Source organism: Ursus arctos, unplaced genomic scaffold (genome assembly GCF_023065955.2).
Source record: "Ursus arctos isolate Adak ecotype North America unplaced genomic scaffold, UrsArc2.0 scaffold_5, whole genome shotgun sequence".
NCBI lineage: Eukaryota > Metazoa > Chordata > Mammalia > Carnivora > Ursidae > Ursus > Ursus arctos.
This window is the reverse complement of record NW_026623067.1, coordinates 31,489,356-31,510,211: the sequence shown is the minus strand read 5'-3', so window position 1 is coordinate 31,510,211 and position 20,856 is coordinate 31,489,356. Positions and strand designations below refer to the sequence as shown.

Sequence of the window (20,856 nt, the reverse complement as noted above, 5' to 3'; positions counted from 1 at the left end):
CTTGGGCTCTCACTCAAATAAATAACAGATGAAATCTTTTTATAAATAAATGAAAATAAAACACTACTTTTAAACAAAAGACAAGTGTCAGAGAGATAACAAAATTTGAAAAAATTCCCTCTCGTTTATTTGTAAAGAATAAATTATGGGTAGGATGAATTATAGTAACAGCCATTCAGAAACCAACATGAACCAATCACCAGCCTAGTAAATTACGGTTTCTGAGCGCATTCTTCCCACATACCAAAGGGACTAGAGTTCAAAGTTCTTGCCAAACATACTTTCCAAACCCACTACAAAATCTAGCTTAAAAACTTGAGATATATAAAGAACTCCTAATACAGCTGACCCTTAATTAAAACAGGTTTGAACTGCAGAGGTCCACGTATATACAGAGTTTTGGTAACAGTACAGTACTGTTAATGTATTTTCTCTGCTTTATGATTTTCTTAGTAACATATTCTTTTCTCTAGCTTACCTTACAGTAAGAATACAGTATTTAATACAGGTAACATACAGAATAGGAGTTCATCAACTATTTATGTTATTCTGGTCAACCAAATGGGCCATTAGTGAAGTTTTGGGGGAGTCAAAAGTTACATGCAGATTTTTTTACTGCGTAAGGGTCAGCACCCCTAACCTGCACACTGTTCACGGGTCAACTGCGCAACTACCTTCTAAGACACAGTATCTCATGTATGTGAAGAGATAACAAGTCCTATTCTAGAACACAACGTCTACCTCCATTTCTTCAGACTCTGCCTTATTCTCTGCTGGCGTCTGCTGCTGCTGCTCCTCAGCATGCGGTTCCTCCTGGTCCACTTGCATCTTCTGAAAAACAGGTCACAGCGAGTCCTGAAACTAGGAAACACTAACGGAAGACGAAGCAACCTTCATGACACGTGGGCAAAATCCCATGGTATGGAATTCCTCATCCATTACCAGCCATCAAAATGCCTAGACTCCAATTCCAGACATGACGCATATATTACCTATTAACAGGGAAGTTTTCCTCTCCAGATCTGTTAGTAAATCTGTACAATGGAGTCAACACTCGCCCTGCCCTACCTGTACGTAAACAAGGGTGGCTGTGGAAATGCTTTGTAAACCAGCGCAGTACTCATCCTAAAGGAGTGTGGCAATATTTAACACAATGTCTCTGAAGAGAGCAGGAGTTTCTCTCACGCTTCCTTGTGAGAAAATTTCTCTCAAACGTCTCAACATTTTCAAGCAGTTTTTAAATTAGTCTTTTCATCCTCACAAGTACAACCATTGTGCACATTAGGGGAGGTGAACACCTCGAGAATTCTGTTAAAAGAACAAAGCCTGGGGGCGTCTGGGTGGCTCAGTCAGTTGAGCTTCCAACTCTTGGTTTCAGCTCAGGTTGTGTCTCATCAGTTGTGGGATTGAGCCCCCCACCCCAACCCCCGTCGCTCCCCACTCAGTGGGGAGCCCACTTGAAGATTCTCTCTTTCTGCTCTTCCCCCAACTCACGTGCATATGCGTGCACTTTCCCTTACATAAATAAAAAAAAATAAAATAAAAAAAGAACAAAGCCTGACAATAAGACAAAGAAGGGAAAAGCTTGTGGAGACCTGGATCACTGGCTCTCAATGTCTGCAGCTCATAATAATAATGACCTCAGAGGCTTCTAAAAGTGATACCTGGGCCTTAAACCAGACCAACTCACTAAGACCTCTGGAGACTCGAACATTTGTAGTTTCATAAAGCTTGATTTTGATACACAGTAAGGATGAGACCCAGGGCATGACTCCAATAAATGACTGTAAAATCAACTTATGAAAATAATCAATCAAGACTCAGAACATTCTTCGGTAGTAAGAATCAAGAACAACTCGAGAAGTCTGAAGAGGGAAGCCAAACTATATTCCATTTCCATTAGAACAACTGCATAAAGACCTTCTGCTAGTTCACCTGTGGCTGGGATAAGGCGACACAATGCAAACCCACTCTCAGCAGCTCGGCCACAAGGTCCTCCCTTGCCACCCAATTTGTTAGAATTTCTAGACAAGTCACCTCTACACCATCTTAAATGGACTAAAATGGTATAAAATGTCCAGATTACCTCTTCCTCCTTTGCATTCTGATCTGTTTCCATCGGTTCCTCATTTTCCTCAAACTTGAGCACTTCCACTAGAGATGCACTGGACACACTGAAGATGCCATGGACATTTACTCGAACCTTGACTTTCACTTTTGAACTGGAGCCATCAGACTGAGGAGTGACTTTCTGAACTAAAAACTGAGCTAGGGACATATGAAACAAAAGAGAACACATAACCTGAGAGGATGAATTCAAACATGAATATATGCCCATACGGCCAGGTTATGCCCATTTCTCAGTGACAGGTCGGTAACGTGACACTTCAATAAACCAAGTAGGTACTCTTACAATCTTACTAAATCGTTAGATTTCTCCTTCTTCTCTCATAGTCAAACTCTTAGTACCTTGTCCCAATTAAGGACTCACATATCTCCTAACCCTCCAAGCATTTTCTTACCTTTGGTCTCTTATTCCAACTCATCTTTATATGCCACTGCCAGGGAAGTTTCTAAACCGATGTCACTTCTCTACTGAAAAAAACCCTACTGATTCCACACTGCTTCTGTCATTTATCAAGAAATTGCCTACAGAGAGTCAGTTACAACACGAGAGTTTTACTTATGTTTTTTAATTCACGAAATATGAATTCTCATTCTCATTCCTGTTTTACAAATGAGGAAAACAGAGTAGGTTAACTTTCCCACAGCTTCTAAGTGCCATTCAGGATATTCCTAATACTTTACTCGTGTATCCTCAGTCGGTAATGATCATGTTAACTGTAGTTTCTCTCCTCACCTAGTGTAATTTCCAGATTATAAGAGTTTCTGAGGGTCTCTGAAGACGCTAGCCAACATAGCTCCAACATAACAATTTTCTAATGATTTTCTGTGTACATCTTATAATTCTGTGTTAGGGTCAAAAATGAGCTCAACTCCTTTTCAGTATCTAAGTATTATCACATTATGCACAAGGTATACCCACTATGTGCATTAACCAAGAAATACTGCCCACTCTATTGGAGATCCAATTAAATTGTAACCATCCTGCGAGTAGTGAACTGGTCACAAACCTGAAAGAGGTTTTTTGTGTGGGATTTACAATATCAAATTTGAGAATATTATACTTGCTCTCTCCCAGTTCTCCCAAGTACATAACTTTTCTTTTTTTTAAGTTCCCAATTCTACTTACCTATAGCAGGATCTGGGTAGGGCAAATCCTGCGGGGAACTATAATAGGCCTCAAGAGTGAAAGGTTCCTTTCTATAAAATGTGAGTACTTTAGAGAAAGGAGCAGAATGATTTTTTGTAAAGACTTCACAGTCACTAGATGGAGGAAAAAGACAAAAAACACACAAATTTAAGATATTCCTGAACACTTTGACCCATTTATTCTACATCTGTAATTACTGCGCAGCTCTAGTTACTCTTCTCATGCTCTCTCATCTGGCATCATTTCCAGGATATAAAAGGTTCCAAGGGGAAAAAAACTTACATATATATCTATAGATACATGTGAAATCAGTTTTAAGAAAAGGAATATAAATATACTTAAGTACGTAAAAGGCACCAATTACTTCAGCAGGATCAATTATAGTAAACTACTAAGTAGGGACACGAATTTATTCTCGAGACTAAATAAAGTAAGGCATCACTTCGCTTCATGCACTGTAATGAAATGTTACAGATCTACAAAATTTGAAATGGAGGGCAGTTTTTTACTCAGACTTAACACTGAGTTAACTGTAAGTATAAAAATAATTAATAAATATTATTACCTTAACCCTTCTTCAGCTGGAGAATTCCATCTCAGAGATATTGGATATGGTACTACATCAGTTATAGAAAACTCTCTGACTTTGAAAGCAGGCGATAAGATTGCACACTAGAATAATAATTTTTAAAAATTCCATATGACAAGTACAGACATTATGAACTGTTATGAGACCTATAAATAATGACTTCAAAAAACCATCAACGTTTTTTAAGTGTTTACATTAATAATTTAATGATGTATTAGTATGTGGTTTTAAAAACTTCTATCATTGGTCAAATTAACTATTCTCTAGCCATTACTTATCATTTTCCATTAACCCAAACCTTTAGTTAATTGATGTACGAGGCTACTTCATATATAGACAATAGATAATGCACCAAATTCTAGTAATATTTCAGGCTTACCAATGTTTCTAGTAAATTAATTCAGCTTATTGCATATTATAGAGTATAATTGCATTTATCAACACCACCTATGCTATCCATTGCAAAACTAAACTTTCAGAATCTTACACCTAGAGATCGTGCGAAGCTAACCTCAGCTTACTTGCTGGATACAGAAAAGCAATGCCGTCTTGGCACAATGACCTATAAACAGACGGCTACCTGTGAGAGAAAGCTCACCTGCAAAGCACAGCCTCGAGTGACAGCTTCATCAGCATTTAGTGTGGTACTAAGTTCTTTACCAAAAAATCTGCTGATCTTCTCTTTCACCGCAGGGATTCGTGTTGCGCCACCAACTATCTCCACGGCGTAAATATCTTCTTTCTTTAACTCTATTTTAAAATGATTAGAAGAGACACTGAGATGCAAATAACCTTTAAATTAGTACTTTACAATTAAATAAGAGAGCAATGTAACATCTTAACACAACAAAATAACTTAACAGATTCGTAGCAAAACCCCACCACTCATTCAACCCCCTCACACCATCACCACCACACACACACACACACACACACACAGAGCTGCGGCATCTGAAAACAGGTAGGTGTGTTCTGATGCACCAAGAGACAGGGTTTCAAGAGACATTGGGACTTAAGACAACCGGGCCATGAATACTGAATGCCCTACAGAGTAGAGACCCCATAATCTCTGAAACAGTCCCACATAAAAAACTGTTAAAACATCAGTAGTTCAGCGAGCCACAGCGGAAATAAGAGGGCCTTGAAATACTGAGTTACCCTTGACAGAGCATGAAAGAAAAAAGTATTCGAAGCCCACCTAGCCACATCAGCGCTCCATCCAGAACACAGGCATAGGACAGATAATATTAACACAAGTACAGCCTCTTCCTAACAGAAGTAAAGAAGGTGCACACCAAAGCTTTTCTGTCACCCATAAAATACTCGTCACACCACCTGGTTTCCTGGTCACATTCTATGCAACAAATACTGACGATATGTTGAGAAGGGCTATTTAAAGAAATGGGCTATCCCCCTATGGAAAGAACATACCAGTTTGCCATAATCACTCTGATTTAAGAGCTGACCTTTGTCAAGATGACAGTACATCTCAACACTCTGAAATACTTAGCAACCAACACAACAGTGGACTCCAAGTAAAAGCTAGGTGAAGGTTGTAGGAAAATCAGTGATACATTACTGAATCAAACATCTACTTTTAACTAGAGATAAAATTAAAGCATCCTGTTAAAATAACTATGTGGTTATCACATCCTCCCTTGGCTGTATTTCTCAGTCAGCAAAAAGTTCAGACAGAAAAGCCTGCACTACTACAAGCAGCAATGCAAAAGACAATTTTTACCATTATGAAATAAATGGGATGTTTATATCCATCTGAGTCTGAATTAGCTTTCTTGAGAAAACTATCAGATGTCTCTGGACACCATTATCATAAGAGGTAGGGCCAGGAAGGGGGGAGGTGCTCCAGAGGAAAGATAAGACACAAAAAGCAGCTTAATACAGCAATGAAGGAGTGGTATATACCATGAAAATTTCTGTAACTTTAAAAGAAACAGTCATAAACAACATTTTCCAAAGAGCCATGATTATACAAATAATTCGGTCACAGTAATACTTACTGGCTTGTTCCAAAACACTACGAAGGGGTGGCTCCACTCTAGCTAAGAGACCATCACACATCTCCAGAAATTTGCCCCTATGAAAAAAACAGCAATAGGTTTAAATCACGTTCCACTTTTATGTGGGGTAATAAACAGCTATATTCAAAAAGGCAGATAATAACAAGTATTGGCAAGAATGGAGAGAAACTGGATCCCTCATACGTTCTGGGTAATGGTGTGGCCATTTTGGAAAAAAATTTGGTGGTTCTTCAAAATGTTAAATACAGTGTTACCATATGACCCAGCAATTCCACTCTACGTATATAACCAAAAGAACTGAAAACATACGTCCACACGAAAACTTGCACATAAATGTTCTTCACAGCAGCATTAGTCACAACAGCCAAAAAGGTGGGGAAAAACCTAATATCCATCGAGTAACATTCAGGAATAAAAAGGAATGAATACAGTAAGAGAGACTGACAAATGTTAGAACATGGATAAACTTTCAAAAAATTATGCAAGGTGAAAGATGCCAATCAAAAAAGAACACATATTATATGACTCCATTTATATGAAATGTTCAGAATAGGTAAATCCCAAGAGACAGAGAGTAGACTAATGGCTCCCTAGGACTGGAGTAGGAAGAACAGATGACGAAAGAGAGCTCATGGGTACAATTTCTTTTTTTCTTTTTTTTTAATGCACTTTATTTTTTATATCCGTTTTAGGTTTACAGAGAAATAAACAGAAAGTACAGAGAATTCCCACATACCCCTCACTCACCCCCCTCCCCCAGTTCCCCTATTAACATCTTGCATGACTGTGATCACACTTCTAACAAGTAATGAACCAATACTGATGACAACATAAATTAGGGCTCTATAGGTTTTGACAAATGTATAATGATAAGTATCCAGCTTGATGGTATCACACAGAATAGTTTCACTGCCCTAAAAATCCTGTGCTCCACCTATTCATCCCTCACTTCCCCTGAATCCCTGCCAACCACTGATGTTTCCACGGTCTCCATACTTCTGCTTTTCCAGAATGTCATCTAGCTGAAATCAAACAGTATGTAACCTTTTCAAACTGGCTTCTTTTGCTTGCAATTATGCATTCAGGGTTCCTCCAAATTTTTTTTATATCTTGATAACTCATTCAGGGTTTTTTTATGAGATGATAAAAATATTCTATAATTGGGTTGTGGGGATGGTTGCCCAATTGTATGAATATACTGAAAACCACTGATCAGACACTTTGGATGAATATACTAAAAACCACTGATCAGACACTTTAGAAGTGTGATTTTTATGAATTCTATCTCTGAGGTACAAAATAAACACACACAAATGGCAAATATTTAAAACCATCTATACCAATACTGGTGAGGATGTAAAACTAAAACTCTTACATGTTTGTGAGAGTATAAAATGAGTTTTATCCCTAATAGCAAAAAAAAAAATGGAAAAACTAATTCCCACAACTATAGAATTCACCTACTTAAAACATAGAACTAAATGGCTTTTTGTATATTCAGAGCTGTGAAACTATCATCACAATCAATTTTAAAACACTTCTGTCACCACATTAACCAATATTCCCTTTGACCCCCTCACCTACCCCTCAGCCCTAAGCACCCACTCATGCTGGACATTCCATATAAGTACAATTAGACAAAATGGGGGCACCTGGGTGGCTCAGCCGTTAAGTGTCTGCCTTCGGCTCAGGTCATGATCCCAGGGTCTTGGGATCAAGCCCCACACCAGGCTCCCGGCTCAGCAGGAAGCCTGCTTCTCCCTCTCACACTCCCCTTGCTTATGTTCCCTCTCTTGCTGTCTCTATCAAATAAATAAATAAAATCTTTAAAAAAAAGAATTATACAAAATGTACTCCTTTGTAACTGGCTTCTTTCACCTGGCATAAAGTTGTCAAGGTTCATCCATGTTATAGCATGTATCTGTACCACATTTTTTAAATTGCCAAATAATATTCCATTGTATGGACATACCACATTTTGTTTATCCATTTTAGTAGTTAATGGACACTGGGGTTGTTTCCATTTTTTGGCTATTAGAAGTAGTGCTGCTATGACCATTCATGCACGAATTTTTGTGTGCACATGTTTTATTACTCTTGAATGTATACCAAGGAATGAAATTGCTGAATCATATGTTAACTCTAGGTTTAATCTATTATAAGCGACTGCTGAACTGTTTTCAAAATGGCTGCACCATTTCAGACTGCCACCAGCAGCGTGTAAGTATTTCTCCACATCCTCTTCAAGGCTTTTGACAAGAGCAATCCTGGTGAGTGTGCACTGTTGTCTCACTGTGGTTTTGATTTGCATTTCCCCAACGGCTAATGATGTTGAACATCTTCTCATACCCCTAACTAGCCATTTCTTTATCTACTTTAGAGAAGTATCTATTCAGATCCTTTGCCCATTTTTTAATTGGACTGTCATTTTATTACTCATCTGTAATCATCTCTATATATTCTGGATACACACAGTATAGTTTTTTAATCTCTTCATATTCTGTCAAATAAATACAAAGAGCAATAGGATAGCAAAACCAAAACCCAACTAACACCTACAACAAAAACAGATAACAGTATTTGCCACAAACCCCAAAATACAAATGGGTAAAGAAAAACCACCAATAATTATACAATTCCTACAAAGTACCAGTATCTGTGCAAAAGGAAGCAGAGGAAAACAACAGGACATATAATGGACCTGAAAATATAATGGACCTGAAAAAATAAACCAAAAGTCAGCAGGCCAATTTGAAAACAGCAGGTGAAGTCAGGAGGGGCTGGCACACTCTAGAACAAGAGAATATAAAAAAGGTCCTCGATACGGTACATTAAGAACCATGCTAAATAAACTCTCCACAGTAACCAAGTTAAAAGTTTCCTTCAAAAAAAAAGGGCCACGATGAGGAAAAACTGCTGATAAAATCCAAACCAAAGAGAACACTGGAGACAAAGGAAGACAGAATAAACAAAGTTAAGAAGCCACATTTTTAAAATATTTCATAAAAACAAAAGAGGGCACTATGGAGCAGTGAATTCAGAAAAACTCTTAAATCACGCTTCCAGTCTAAAAGTTCGGGAATACTTGGGAAAAAAAAAAAAAAAAAGGAGGAGGTGTCTAGGTGGCTCAGTCGGTTGACCGTCTTTACTTGGTTTTAGCTCAGGTCATGATATCAGGGCCATGAGATAGAGACCCATATCAGCTTCAAGCTCTGCAGGGAGTCTGCCTGAAGATTCTCTCCTTCTCCCTCTGCCTCTCCACACTAACACTCTCTCTGGCACACTCTCTCTCATAGTAAGTCTTTTTTTAAAAAGTTTAGGAATATTACAGATTTCACATAAAAATGAAACTACACAGGGACACCTAGCTGGCTCAGTCAGTACAGCATGTGACTCTTGATCTTGAGGTCATAAAGTTGAACCCCACTTTGCGGGGGGTGCCTTGGTGGCTCAGTCCATTAAGTGGCTGCCTTCAGACTCCAGTCATGATCCTAGGGTCTTGGGATGGAGTCCCACATTGGGCTCCCAGGGAGCCTGCTTCTCCTCTCCCTTTGCCCCTCCTCCCACTTGTCCTCCCTCTCTCCCTCTCAAATAAATAAAATCTTAAATAAATAAAATAAAATAAAATAAAATAAAATAAAATAAAATAAAATACAAAAAAAAATGAGACTAGGCAAATCCACTAAGACAGAAAGTAGGCTGGTAATCGTGTAGGGTTAGCATGGGAGGAATGGAGATAACTGCTAATGGATATACGAGGTTTCTTTTTGGCCTGATGAAAACATTCCAAAATTAGATCATGATCCTTATTGCACAACCTTGTGAATATACTGAAACCACTGAATTGTACACTTTAAAGTCTGACATATTTTATGGTATATGAATTGTATCTCAATAAAAAATGATACAGAAAATGAAAGAGCAACAAATAGAATCAGAAAAACTAAGAGTCAGAAATAAAGGAACAAATGTCAGAAATGAAAAATAACCTAGAAATGTCACAAGGACAAACACCCCAAATAGTGGCATAGAGGGATGAATGCAAAGAGAATGATAAATATAGATCATAGGCAAGAAAGACCCAACATACTTACATAAGAGTTTTAAAAGAATAAAATCAAAGTACAAGAACAGAACAAGTACTGAATAATGTAATTCAAGAAAACTTGCTTGGTTTTTAAATAGCTGTGAAACTACATACTGAAAACACACACTGCGTACCTGGGAAAAAATTATCAAAAACAACCAGCAACAAAACCCAATTATTCTGGTAAATTAGGCTTTCCAAAAAAAGGGGGGGCTATCTAGCAAAAAGAATAACAAATAACTGAAAAGTACACTGTCACAATGAGACAGCAATGCTATATGCCAAAAGAGTATTATTTCTCCATTTAAGAGAATCAAGGCAACGAGCACCTGGCTGGCTTAGTCAGGGGAGCATGTGACTCTTGATCTCAGGGTTATGAGTTATGCGACTCCATCTCTGGGTTATAAGTTTGAGCCCCATGTTAGGTATAGACATTACTTAAAAATAAACACTTTAAATAAATAAATAAATAAATAAATAAATAAATAAATAAATAAAGATAATCAAGGAAAGAATACGAGCTAAGGTTATGTTCTCTCCAACCAAGTATAATGTGGAAAACGGTCATCAACATGCAAGAACTTTACACGGTTCACATGTGCCATTTTTTTTAAAAATCTATTAGAATATCCTTCCAACAACCAAAATGATTAAAACACATTACCATAAAGCAGTAGTAAATAACAAGCCTCAGCAAGGATGTGGTAAAATTGAAACCCTAATACACTGCTGGTCAGAATGTAAAATGGTCCAAATGCTGAGGGAAATAAATTGGCAATTCCTCAAAACGCTAAACACAGAATTAGCATATAACTCAGCAATTCCACTCCTACATTTATTCCAAAAAGAACTGAAAACAAAATAGTCAAACAAATACTTTTTCATGAATAGTTATAGAAGCACTATTCATGATACTAAAAGGTAGAAACAACCCAAAGGTCCATCGGTTGATGAAAGGATTAAAAAAAAAAAAAAAGTGATGTTATCCATACAAAGGGATTATTATTTGCCTTAAAAAGCAAAAAAGTACTAATACATGCTACAACGTGAATGAACCTAGAAAGCATTATGTTAAAGTGAAAGAAGTCAGATACAAATGAAGCAAAACACACAGTAGTAATACCATTCATATGAAACATCCAGAAGAGGTAAATTCATACAGATAAAAAAAAAAAGTAGCGGTTGCCAGGTACAAGAGGCAAGAGAACTGCTTAATGGTTATGAGGTTTTATCTTGCGAGTGATGAAAACGTTTTGTCACTAGATAGAGCTGGTCACTGCACAACAATGTGAATGTACTAAAAATGCCAGTTTTTCACTTTAAAATGGTAATGGGAGGGCACCTGGGTGGCTCAGTTGGTTCAGTGTCTCCCTTCAGCTTGGGTCATGATCCTGGGGTCCCGGGATCGAGTCCCACATGGGGCTCCCTGCTCAGCGGGGAGCCTGCTTCTCCCTCTCCCCTGCTCATGCTCTCTCCTGCTCTCTCTAATAATAAAATCTTTAAAAAATAATCATAAAAATAAAATAAAATGGTATGTGAATTTTACCTCAAAAAAAGTTAATTAGAAAAAAGGCTACAATGTCAAAAGTAATCCAGTCTCATTAGTTAAAAAAAAAAAGATTGCTGGTGAGCATTACAGACTATATGAAGACTACAGAGCACAGAATATGACAGCTTTGCACTCATGTACACAAAGTACAACTGTTTAAAAAAAAACAGCATACAGGTTAACTGTTTTCAGTTTTTAAAAAGTATAAAAAGTATAAACTACTTAAAAGTGTCTACTTGGCTCTGATTATCACAAAACGTTCCACTAACAATTTCTGAGACACGCTGGTACTCCCCTACCCCCCAATCTCCCTAACACACACACACACACACACACACACACACACACACACACACAACTGCTGCTTAATAAAAATGAAAACCCTCACTTTCAAGTGGAGAGGAAAGGGGACTACAAACGTGGTTACTAGGCACATTAACATAATTCCAATTCCATCTCAATTTTTTGAGGGTAACTGAGGCCATACTTCCCGAAGCAAGCCATCAATTGTGCCTAAATTTCTACCAGTAGAGTTCACATCCTAAAGAACTTATCACTCTCATCATCCAAGCAACCCCAGAGACAACAGTAACATTCTGGGTGTTTCTGAGGATAGCCATGAAATGTCAATTACCCAGAATTCTTGTAGCACTGTACAAAAAGAGCTGTTGCCCACAAGTGACTCTGAACTACCCAAGAACACCAATTCTCAATCAACAACTAAATCAAATTTAATACTATTCAGCATTAAAGCACCTTGCCCTAATTTAAAACTAACTCACACATGTAATACATGCACCTATCAACTGACTAATCAGAACAAAAAGATTAGTCAACATTCTTAGAATAATCAAACCCAAACTTCACATAAAAGTAGGATCCTGAATGGTGTCTAATTTTTACCAACAGAAGTTATCTTACAGCAACCATGATAATTTCAACATTTAAATAAATAAATGCTAATAGAAGTGGAGAAAAATAACAGTTCAGCTTAACATCAAAATACTGATCTGGTTACCTATTCATAGTCCCAGATACGTCAACATCATTCATAAAACATTCGATGCTCAAAGGGAGGTCTGAAGCATTTGCACTCATCAATTTCTTGAGTTTCTCACATTCTTGAGACAGTCGTAATAATGCACGGATTTTGGACTTTATGTCTAGCTTATATTTCTTCCCAAATTCTTCACAGAAGTGATTAACTAACACCTCATCAAATTTTCTGCCTCCCAGTGTTGTGTCAAATGCAGTGGCCAGAACCTTAGGAAAAAAGATGATAGTTAATTCAAAAATGTACCAATCAATTTAAAAATTTATCATGATATATATTTAACTGGTAAATTACAATTAGGCACATTAAGGTTGAAACAAGGCAATGTTGCACCTGTCATTTTATCACTGTGAAAAGAGACACTATAATCCATAATTTACAGATGATGCTACAGGCATAGACAGGTCAGATAATCTGCAGGTCACAAAGCTAGGAAGTGGCAGAAGTACAACTCAAAACCCAATCCCCTCAATTCCAAAATCCAATCCCTTTCTACTACACCCACCTGACTGCAAACTAAAATTACATAACCAAGGCCAAATGCAGTAATACGTCATTACAGAGTTCTGGTCTTATCACTGTCACAAAACTATGAATAATACCAAAGCCCTACCTCGATGCACTTTACTACCAGGAAAAGATGCTAAAAGCTTCATTCACAGCAACTTGTAGAAGTCTCATTAGCTTTGATTATCCATTACCCAAATCTTAAGCAGATTAGAAGCAAACGATATCTAATCCAATTCAGTAACAGACGTAGGCTAATTACATTTTTATGAAAAAATAAAATCAATAAGAATCTTTTCAAAGATGTTAAATGTCGTGGGGAAATTTTAATATATTAAGTAAAGGGAAAAAAAAGGACACAGAACTGATTACAGTCTAATTCTAATTTTGTTTTCTTCAAAAGACTAAAATGAAATATAGCATCCTGTTCATAGTAGTAAGATTGTGAATGCTTTTTCTTTCCATATAAAGGTCTTCCAAGTTTGGGGGTGTTTTCATAATGAGTATTTTTAGAATTAAATTTTAATTATAATTGCAAAACCGATAGATAACAAGAGATAATAAAGGACAATTTTGGTGGAGGGAAAAATGGCAAGTAATCACAAATATACATCACTTTGACCCAAAGCCAAACCTGAATTATATGGCCAGTAGCTTCTGTTTAAAAAGGTGAGAGGTGCCTGGGTGGCTCAGTCAGTTAAGCGTATCACTCAGTCTGGTTTCTTTTTGGCCATCCAAGTTTTAGTCCCCACACTATTTTCCCAGAACGCTCAAAACCAGGGCACCTGAGTGGCTCAGTTGGTTGGGCATCTGCCTTTGGCTTGGGTCATGATCTCAGGGTTCTGCGATCAAGCCCCGCTTCAGGGTCCCTGCTGGGCTAGGAGCCTGCTTCTCTCTCTCCACCACCCCCCTTGCTCGGACGCTCTCTCTCAAATAAAGACCACACAAAACCTTAAGATAAAGAACACAATCTTTGTCATCTCTCGCTCAGTGTAAAAAAAAATACACAAAAGGACTACATGTTAAAGAATCCTAATAAGCCTTCAGGGTAACCATTATTTTCTGCAAATTATAGATTAGAAAAGTAAGGATCAGGGGGCGCCTGGGTGGCACAGCGGTTAAGCGTCTGCCTTCGGCTCAGGGCGTGATCCCGGCGTTATGGGATCGAGCCCCACATCAGGCTCCTCTGCTATGAGCCTGCTTCTTCCTCTCCCGCTCCCCCTGCTTGTGTTCCCTCTCTCGCTGGCTGTCTCTATCTCTGTCGAATAAATAAATAAAACCTTTAAAAAAAAAAAAAAAAGGATCAGAAATCTTAAGAGCTTTTTCTTCAAGGTCTATGCTCTTTGCTTCACACCATGCCAACTCTCGATAAATTACAGCTTCAACCCTCCTTCTACATACCTAGTTCTAGTTTAGATGGCTCATACCAAGTTTCCATCAATGAAACAAAATTCTTTAAGTTCTTTTTTCAACTGTCTCCCATAAATTCCTCATTACCATACACTTGTAATAAAGTTTTCCAGAAATAATATCCTTACTTTAAGTTTTCCTCTATTAAACGCACATACAGAAACTTGATAAGAAGAATGACCCATGTCTATAAAAACTACGTTTCTTGGTTTCTCTTCTAGGGCAGGAAGATCTTGCTTATAGATTCCATAGGCAAGAGCAACTACATAAGAAAAAAAATTAAAGTCAGTGTAACATTATCATTAAAATAGTACATTTAAAATTCACTTTAAGTAAAAAAAAAAATTATACAGTGAATAGGACTGCATCATATGCTATGTTTTACAACGAATCAAATTCTTCATATGCTTTGCATAATTCATTCATGAGGAACAGTTACTTCAAAGAATTAAATGCTGACATTCACTTAGACCTCCTTAACGTTTCCTATTTCTAATTCCAATGACTGACAATTTTTCCCAACCACTTCCCCTACTTTTCCAAACATATTTTTCAGGATTCCTTTCTTCTACACTTGCGCCATCTCACCATTCCCACATATCTCTCCCTGAGATGTTGCTTTACACTTTACAGCCCATTAAAGGGCTGGAGAAAAGGCCAATCTTTAAACCAACACACTGTGAACACACAATAACTGTGTTACTTTCCAAATGAGGATGTGATTACGTACCAAAGTATGTGGATAGAGAAAAAGCACTGTCAGATGAATTCTTTATGTGTGACACAGTATCCAAAAATACTATGGCATATAGGTGTAAGGGTTGCAAGCAAAATAAAGAACAAGAAACCCCAGGGTTTTAAGATGGCAAAACCTTCACGATTCACCAAGTCACAGATGCTAACAGTTCCTGTTACCTGCAGTTGTTTCATTCATTAATCGCAGGCAATTGAGGCCAGCAATTTGTGTTGCATCCATCACTGATCGTCTTTCTGCATCAGTATAAAAACAAGGAACCTACAAAAAATTTGACAGTTTCCTATATTAGGGAGTCCTTATTTAAAATACACCTGCCAAAGCACAGTAAAGTCTAGAAATGCCCTCAAATACCTAGAGCAATTTATTCTGTATATGATCAAGGAAGTATTTCAAACCAGTAAGGAAAAGTCAGAATATTCATTAAGTAGTGTTGAAACAAATGGATAACCATACAGAAAAAAATGAGGTACCATCCCTACTGTGCACCTCATACCAAAATATATTTCGAATCAAAGCTTTAACAGTTAAAATAAAGATGAGTACCAGAAGGAAAGGGGGTCTTTACCATCAGAGTAGGAAGACATTCTGTCAATACAACACAAAATACAGAAGAAAACAAGGGGGAGAAAAGATTAATATATCTGAACAGCAATGTAACAGGACAGATTAAGGTAACTACACTTGTGGTGAACATAGCGTAATGTATAAACTTGTCAAATCACTCAGGTGTACACTTGAAACTAATGTAACACTGTATGTCAACTATAAACAAAACAATTTTTATAAAGATTAATGTATTTGACTCATAAAAATTCTAATGACCAAATGGGGAAAATATTTGCAACTCATAACATGATAGCGCTAATCTCTCTAATATATATGAAGAACTACAAATCAAAATGTACACCCAGAAAATCAAACTACTCAGAGAACAGAAACGTTTTACAGAAAAGAAATACAGAAGGGCTCTTAAATTTTAAAATGTTCTCAACTCCACCTAAAGAATAAAACATTAAAATCACAAACACTTTGATAGCATTATTCACCTATTAGAGGATCAGCTAACACCCCCATAAGCTGTGCTGGTGAGGCTGCTGCCCAACAAGTCCTCTTATACACCGCAGGTAGAAGTGTGAGTACGAATTCTTTAAAGGGCAATTAAACAACTGCGATACCTGGGAGGCTCAGTCGGTTAAGTATCTGCTTTCAGCTCAGGTCAGGTCATGATCCCAGGGTCCTGGGATGGAGTCCCACATTGGGCTACTTACTCAGTGGGGAGCCTGCTTCTCCCTCTGCCTGCCACTCCCCCTGTTTGTGCTCTCTCTCAATCTGACAAATAAATAAAATCTTTGAAAAAAAAATTACAAATACACATATCCTTTGTTCTACCAATTGTACTTCTAGGAATTTAACCTATAAATCCTACAAACTTATCACATAAGAGCAAAATCTTATCTGTTCAAGTTTATTGACAGCAAAATTTTTTTTTAATTTTTTACAATTAAAAAAAAAATTGGAGGAGCACACCTCAGTCAGTTTAAGCGTCTTGACTTTTTTTTTTTTAAGATTTTATTTATTTATTTGACAGAGAGAGAGAGAGAGAGAGACAGCCAGCGAGAGAGGGAACACAAGCAGGGGGAGTGGGAGAGGAAGAAGCAGGCTCCCAGCAGAGCAGGGAGCCCGATGCAGGGCTCGATCCAAGGACCCTGGAATCATGCCCTGAGCCGAAGGCAGTAAGTGTCTTGACTCTTGACTTTGGCTCAGGTCATGATCTCAGGGTCCTCGGATGGAGCCCAATGTTGGGCTCTGTACTCAGCAGGGAGTAGACCAGAGATTCTCTTTCCCCCTCTCCCTCAGCCCCTCCCCCTGCTCGCATGCAGGCTCTCTCTCAAATAACAAATCTTTAAAAAAATAAAATACATATGTAAATTTTTAAAAAAGGAAGGAACCACAAGTCCAAAAAAACAGACTAGTTAAAGAGATTTCAGTACATGGATAAACTGGAATATTCTGCACCCGCTGAAAAGAACAAAGTCCTTCTTTACCACTAAGGAAGATATAGAAGATAAAAGGTCTAAAATTTATCAAAAGAAAAATGAAAGTAAAAAAGGATATATATACATATGTACTTGGGTATACAAAAATCTCTGGAAAGATGTGTAACCAAGTAATAAAACTCCTAACATCTGGGAAGAAAAAACTTCCTTCTAGGTAAGCAGAGGGTGTTGAAGTTTCCCATACACGCATTTGATTTCTGAACATGGGGGCTATTATTACTTTTCCCAAAAAATACAGTTTATGTTTTAACAATAACCAATTCATAAATAAGGTAAAACATACCCAGGCATAGGGGCTGGAGCCGGCGGCTATCCTTAGAAAGGCCTGATGAAAAGGTTAGCTCTTTCCCAGCATAGAGGAACTTAAATGATAAACAGGTCGCTAAATTGAAAGAAAAATTACCCTAAAGACAAGAATGGCTCTTGTCTAAACTGTTTGTACAACATAATTTATGCTACATGGCTACTTTCCTTCTGGGAGTCTAGAATTTGGTATGGGTTAGGCAGAAGGTGCCTATATGACGGACCTCCAATTAAAAACCCTGGACTCCTAGGCTCAGGCAGAAATTGCCTGGTATTCGGTATGTCGCGTGTTATCACAACTTGCTGCTAGAAGAATTAAGCGCATCCAGTATGACTCCCCTAGAAGGGGACTCTTGGAAGCTTGTACCTGGTTTCCTCCAGAAACTGCCCTTATACCCTTCCCTTTGTTGCCTCTGCTTTGTATCCTTTCATTGCAAGATATCTTAGCCATAGGTATGGCTATACAGTGAGTTCTAAAATTCTCCTAGCAAGTCACTGAAATTCAGTATAGTCATGAGGACCCCTAACACATAACTTAATACATCACCTTTTAACTTGATCTCAAAAGCTGGAAAAGCCACTCGGGCATTCTGCCATTGTACATAAATTTTACTTCTATACTGAGCATAACCGAGAATCAAAGTTAGGGCACTAGGTGGGGGAAATGGGGACAAATCTGAAAATACAATAGTTAGGTAATGACAGAAATGCATCTAAGAAACAGTGCCTGCACTGAATACGAGCTCTTAAGAAAAGGATCACTTTTATTCTTTGAATCCCCAGAATATAGCATACAACCATAATCTAATTCTTCCTGACCAATGTCAGTTCTACTTTTCTAGATAGCCAAGAACCAAGGAATCTATCAGACAACAGACTGCAGGATAACAGTCACCTAACAGCCCTTGCTTTGCAGATGAATACACCAATACGAAGACAAAAGAGAACACAGAACTAAAATATTAATATAACAACCGCAGAATGAGGAGACTCAGCTGCAAAGTCAATACATCCACCCAAATTTCAACAATTCCTAAGGACTCCATTGTCCCACAAGCATAAAGCTATAAAGAGCCAGGCTTCCATCTTATGGAAGGGATATGGAAAAGATAAGATTAGTCTACTGCTGCCCTGCCTTTAGTTCTAAGTACAGGGCAAGCAAAAAGAAGAAAATAACATTTCTAATTGTGAGTATTCAACTAATTCAACAAACAAGTGGCTATCACGTGCCAGGCACTATGTAAGGTGCTAAAAGGAATCCAGGGGGAAGTGGGCTTTGAGGTAAACCTTCAAATGGGAAAAACAGAGAAAGGCTGAGTAAAAACTAGGGGGCAGAAAAGAATACTCAAGAAAATGAAGACGTTGATAAATTCTTAAAATAATCTCCATAACTGAAGGCAAAAAGCAATGTTATTTCCAACTGACAACATTCTTTTCTCTGCTTCATCGCTTAAGTCCCCAGTAAAACACAGGGATCAAACTCACCGAAACAACACAGTCCACAACAGGCTTCTTAAGAACACTTTCTGCTGTCTCCTTCAGTTTGGACAAAAGCATGGCAGTCACTTGCTCCATAGTAAAATTTCGCTCTTCCTCCATATATTTCACCTGCAATAAAATAACAAAAGGATCTAGACTTATTCCAGTTTTTCATGACCTAAAAGCCTAAAATGAACAATGTCTAACACATCATCGATGGAACCTTATCTCAAAAAGGAACTGAAGAACACTAGTCTGGGAAGCAAAAACAACTTGAAGGTCACTTTTAGCTTTTTAACATGTTTATCAAACATGAATACCTGAAGATAAGGACCATTATGTAAACAGTATACTGTGACCACCAACAAAAGCTGAGATCACCTGTGCAGAAGCAAACTGGCAGAGCTCACCAGGGCCCACACTCTACCTCCGTGAAGTGGTCTGGTGGTGGACACTCTGTGACCTGGAATACTATGTGCATTTTACTTTGTTTAGTGTGTTGACTTATGATCATTCCCGAAATCAGGATCCAATCTAGCCTGAGGTCATAGTTTTTGTTAGTTTGTTTACTGCTATAGGCCCAAGACTTAGGACAAACCGGACACAATAAATACTTGAATTAAACGATAAATGAATAAAGCTTCAAGATATCGTACCCTGCATAAAAGTGGGCAACTTGCATAAGGGCTACAAACTTGAAATGCTGAAAGAATGGCTAGGACAAGCCCCATTCCACATGCCCACAGTCCCCAAATACGATCCACACCTGAAAACTTAACTGTCTTCTTTCAGCTGTTGCTCCAAGTGAACCTGAACACCACCGTCTCCTAAACTCTTCGCTCCCCAGCCTAATCCTAATTTATTCTGGTTCACAATCTAGTAGTCCCTTACTTTACTGCACGACAAAGATGGGAAGGCACCCCTCCCGTGAGCCTCTTCTTCCCCTCTATCTGCTTAATTCTTAGTCTATTCCTCCACTCTTGTACTTGCATCCACTGTTTCCCGGATCTTCCCCGAGTCTCTTCCTCCTCTGGCTCTTGCAGTGCTTTAGACTGAATCTTCCAATACCTAATCCTGCTTCTTTCCTGACTATAAGTATCCTCCATCTACTCACCTCCTTTTTTTCCCTTTTTGCCTCCCCTGTACTCCAGATTTATCCATTACCAGCCATTCAAACTGTTCGGAGATTACTGCCACAGATATCTTAAGTAAACCCAGTCAGTGATCATTCTTTCATTATCAGAATTCTTTACTTCTGAATTCAGCTGAGTTCTCCATAGCACAACTCATTATCTTTTTCTCACAATTCTCATCATCTCTTGGGTTTTGAGCCTGATCCTACAATCCTGACTTCTCCAACTGCGCTCTCTCAAACACCAAATCTTCCCTTGCTAAACTCAGTTGCCTCTTTTGTAGGATCAGTTCACTGCATGCTTCACAAACTCTCCTAGATGTCCTCAAGATACCAAAGACTAAATTCCCTTTTCCCCAAAAGAACAACACCTCTTTCCAATGTAAGTACTACTGTCAAGCGTATGACCATACATCTGGCTAGTGACTTTAAAGTGTTAAGTTCTTTGGTTGGTATTCCAGAAGACGTTCACTAAAATCACACCAGGAAGACTGCTCCATCAGTAAACAACATAAGCAGCAACGGCAATGTTAACTTCAAACCACCACTACCCACCTGTCCAACCCATTTTAACAGTGCCACCTATTGCTCCCAATCAAAATCCAGATCATTCAAAAAA

The 20,856-nt window shown here is 38.1% G+C and overlaps 1 protein-coding gene across 1 annotated transcript in view; it reads right to left on the bottom strand.

Moving 5' to 3' along the window:
- HSPA4 (heat shock protein family A (Hsp70) member 4) overlaps positions 1 to 20,856 on the bottom strand; it is a 63,416-nt gene that overhangs the window by 7,589 nt on the left and 34,971 nt on the right. Inside the window, exons 8-17 of the mRNA XM_026507973.4 lie at positions 19,112 to 19,234; positions 15,425 to 15,524; positions 14,638 to 14,771; positions 12,557 to 12,801; positions 5,882 to 5,958; positions 4,462 to 4,613; positions 3,840 to 3,946; positions 3,254 to 3,387; positions 2,087 to 2,268; positions 742 to 831 (exon numbers count right to left, since the gene is read on the bottom strand). Of these exons, the coding sequence (XP_026363758.1) occupies positions 742 to 831; positions 2,087 to 2,268; positions 3,254 to 3,387; positions 3,840 to 3,946; positions 4,462 to 4,613; positions 5,882 to 5,958; positions 12,557 to 12,801; positions 14,638 to 14,771; positions 15,425 to 15,524; positions 19,112 to 19,234 (1,344 nt within the window). The remainder of the gene's footprint in view (positions 1 to 741; positions 832 to 2,086; positions 2,269 to 3,253; positions 3,388 to 3,839; positions 3,947 to 4,461; positions 4,614 to 5,881; positions 5,959 to 12,556; positions 12,802 to 14,637; positions 14,772 to 15,424; positions 15,525 to 19,111; positions 19,235 to 20,856) is intronic.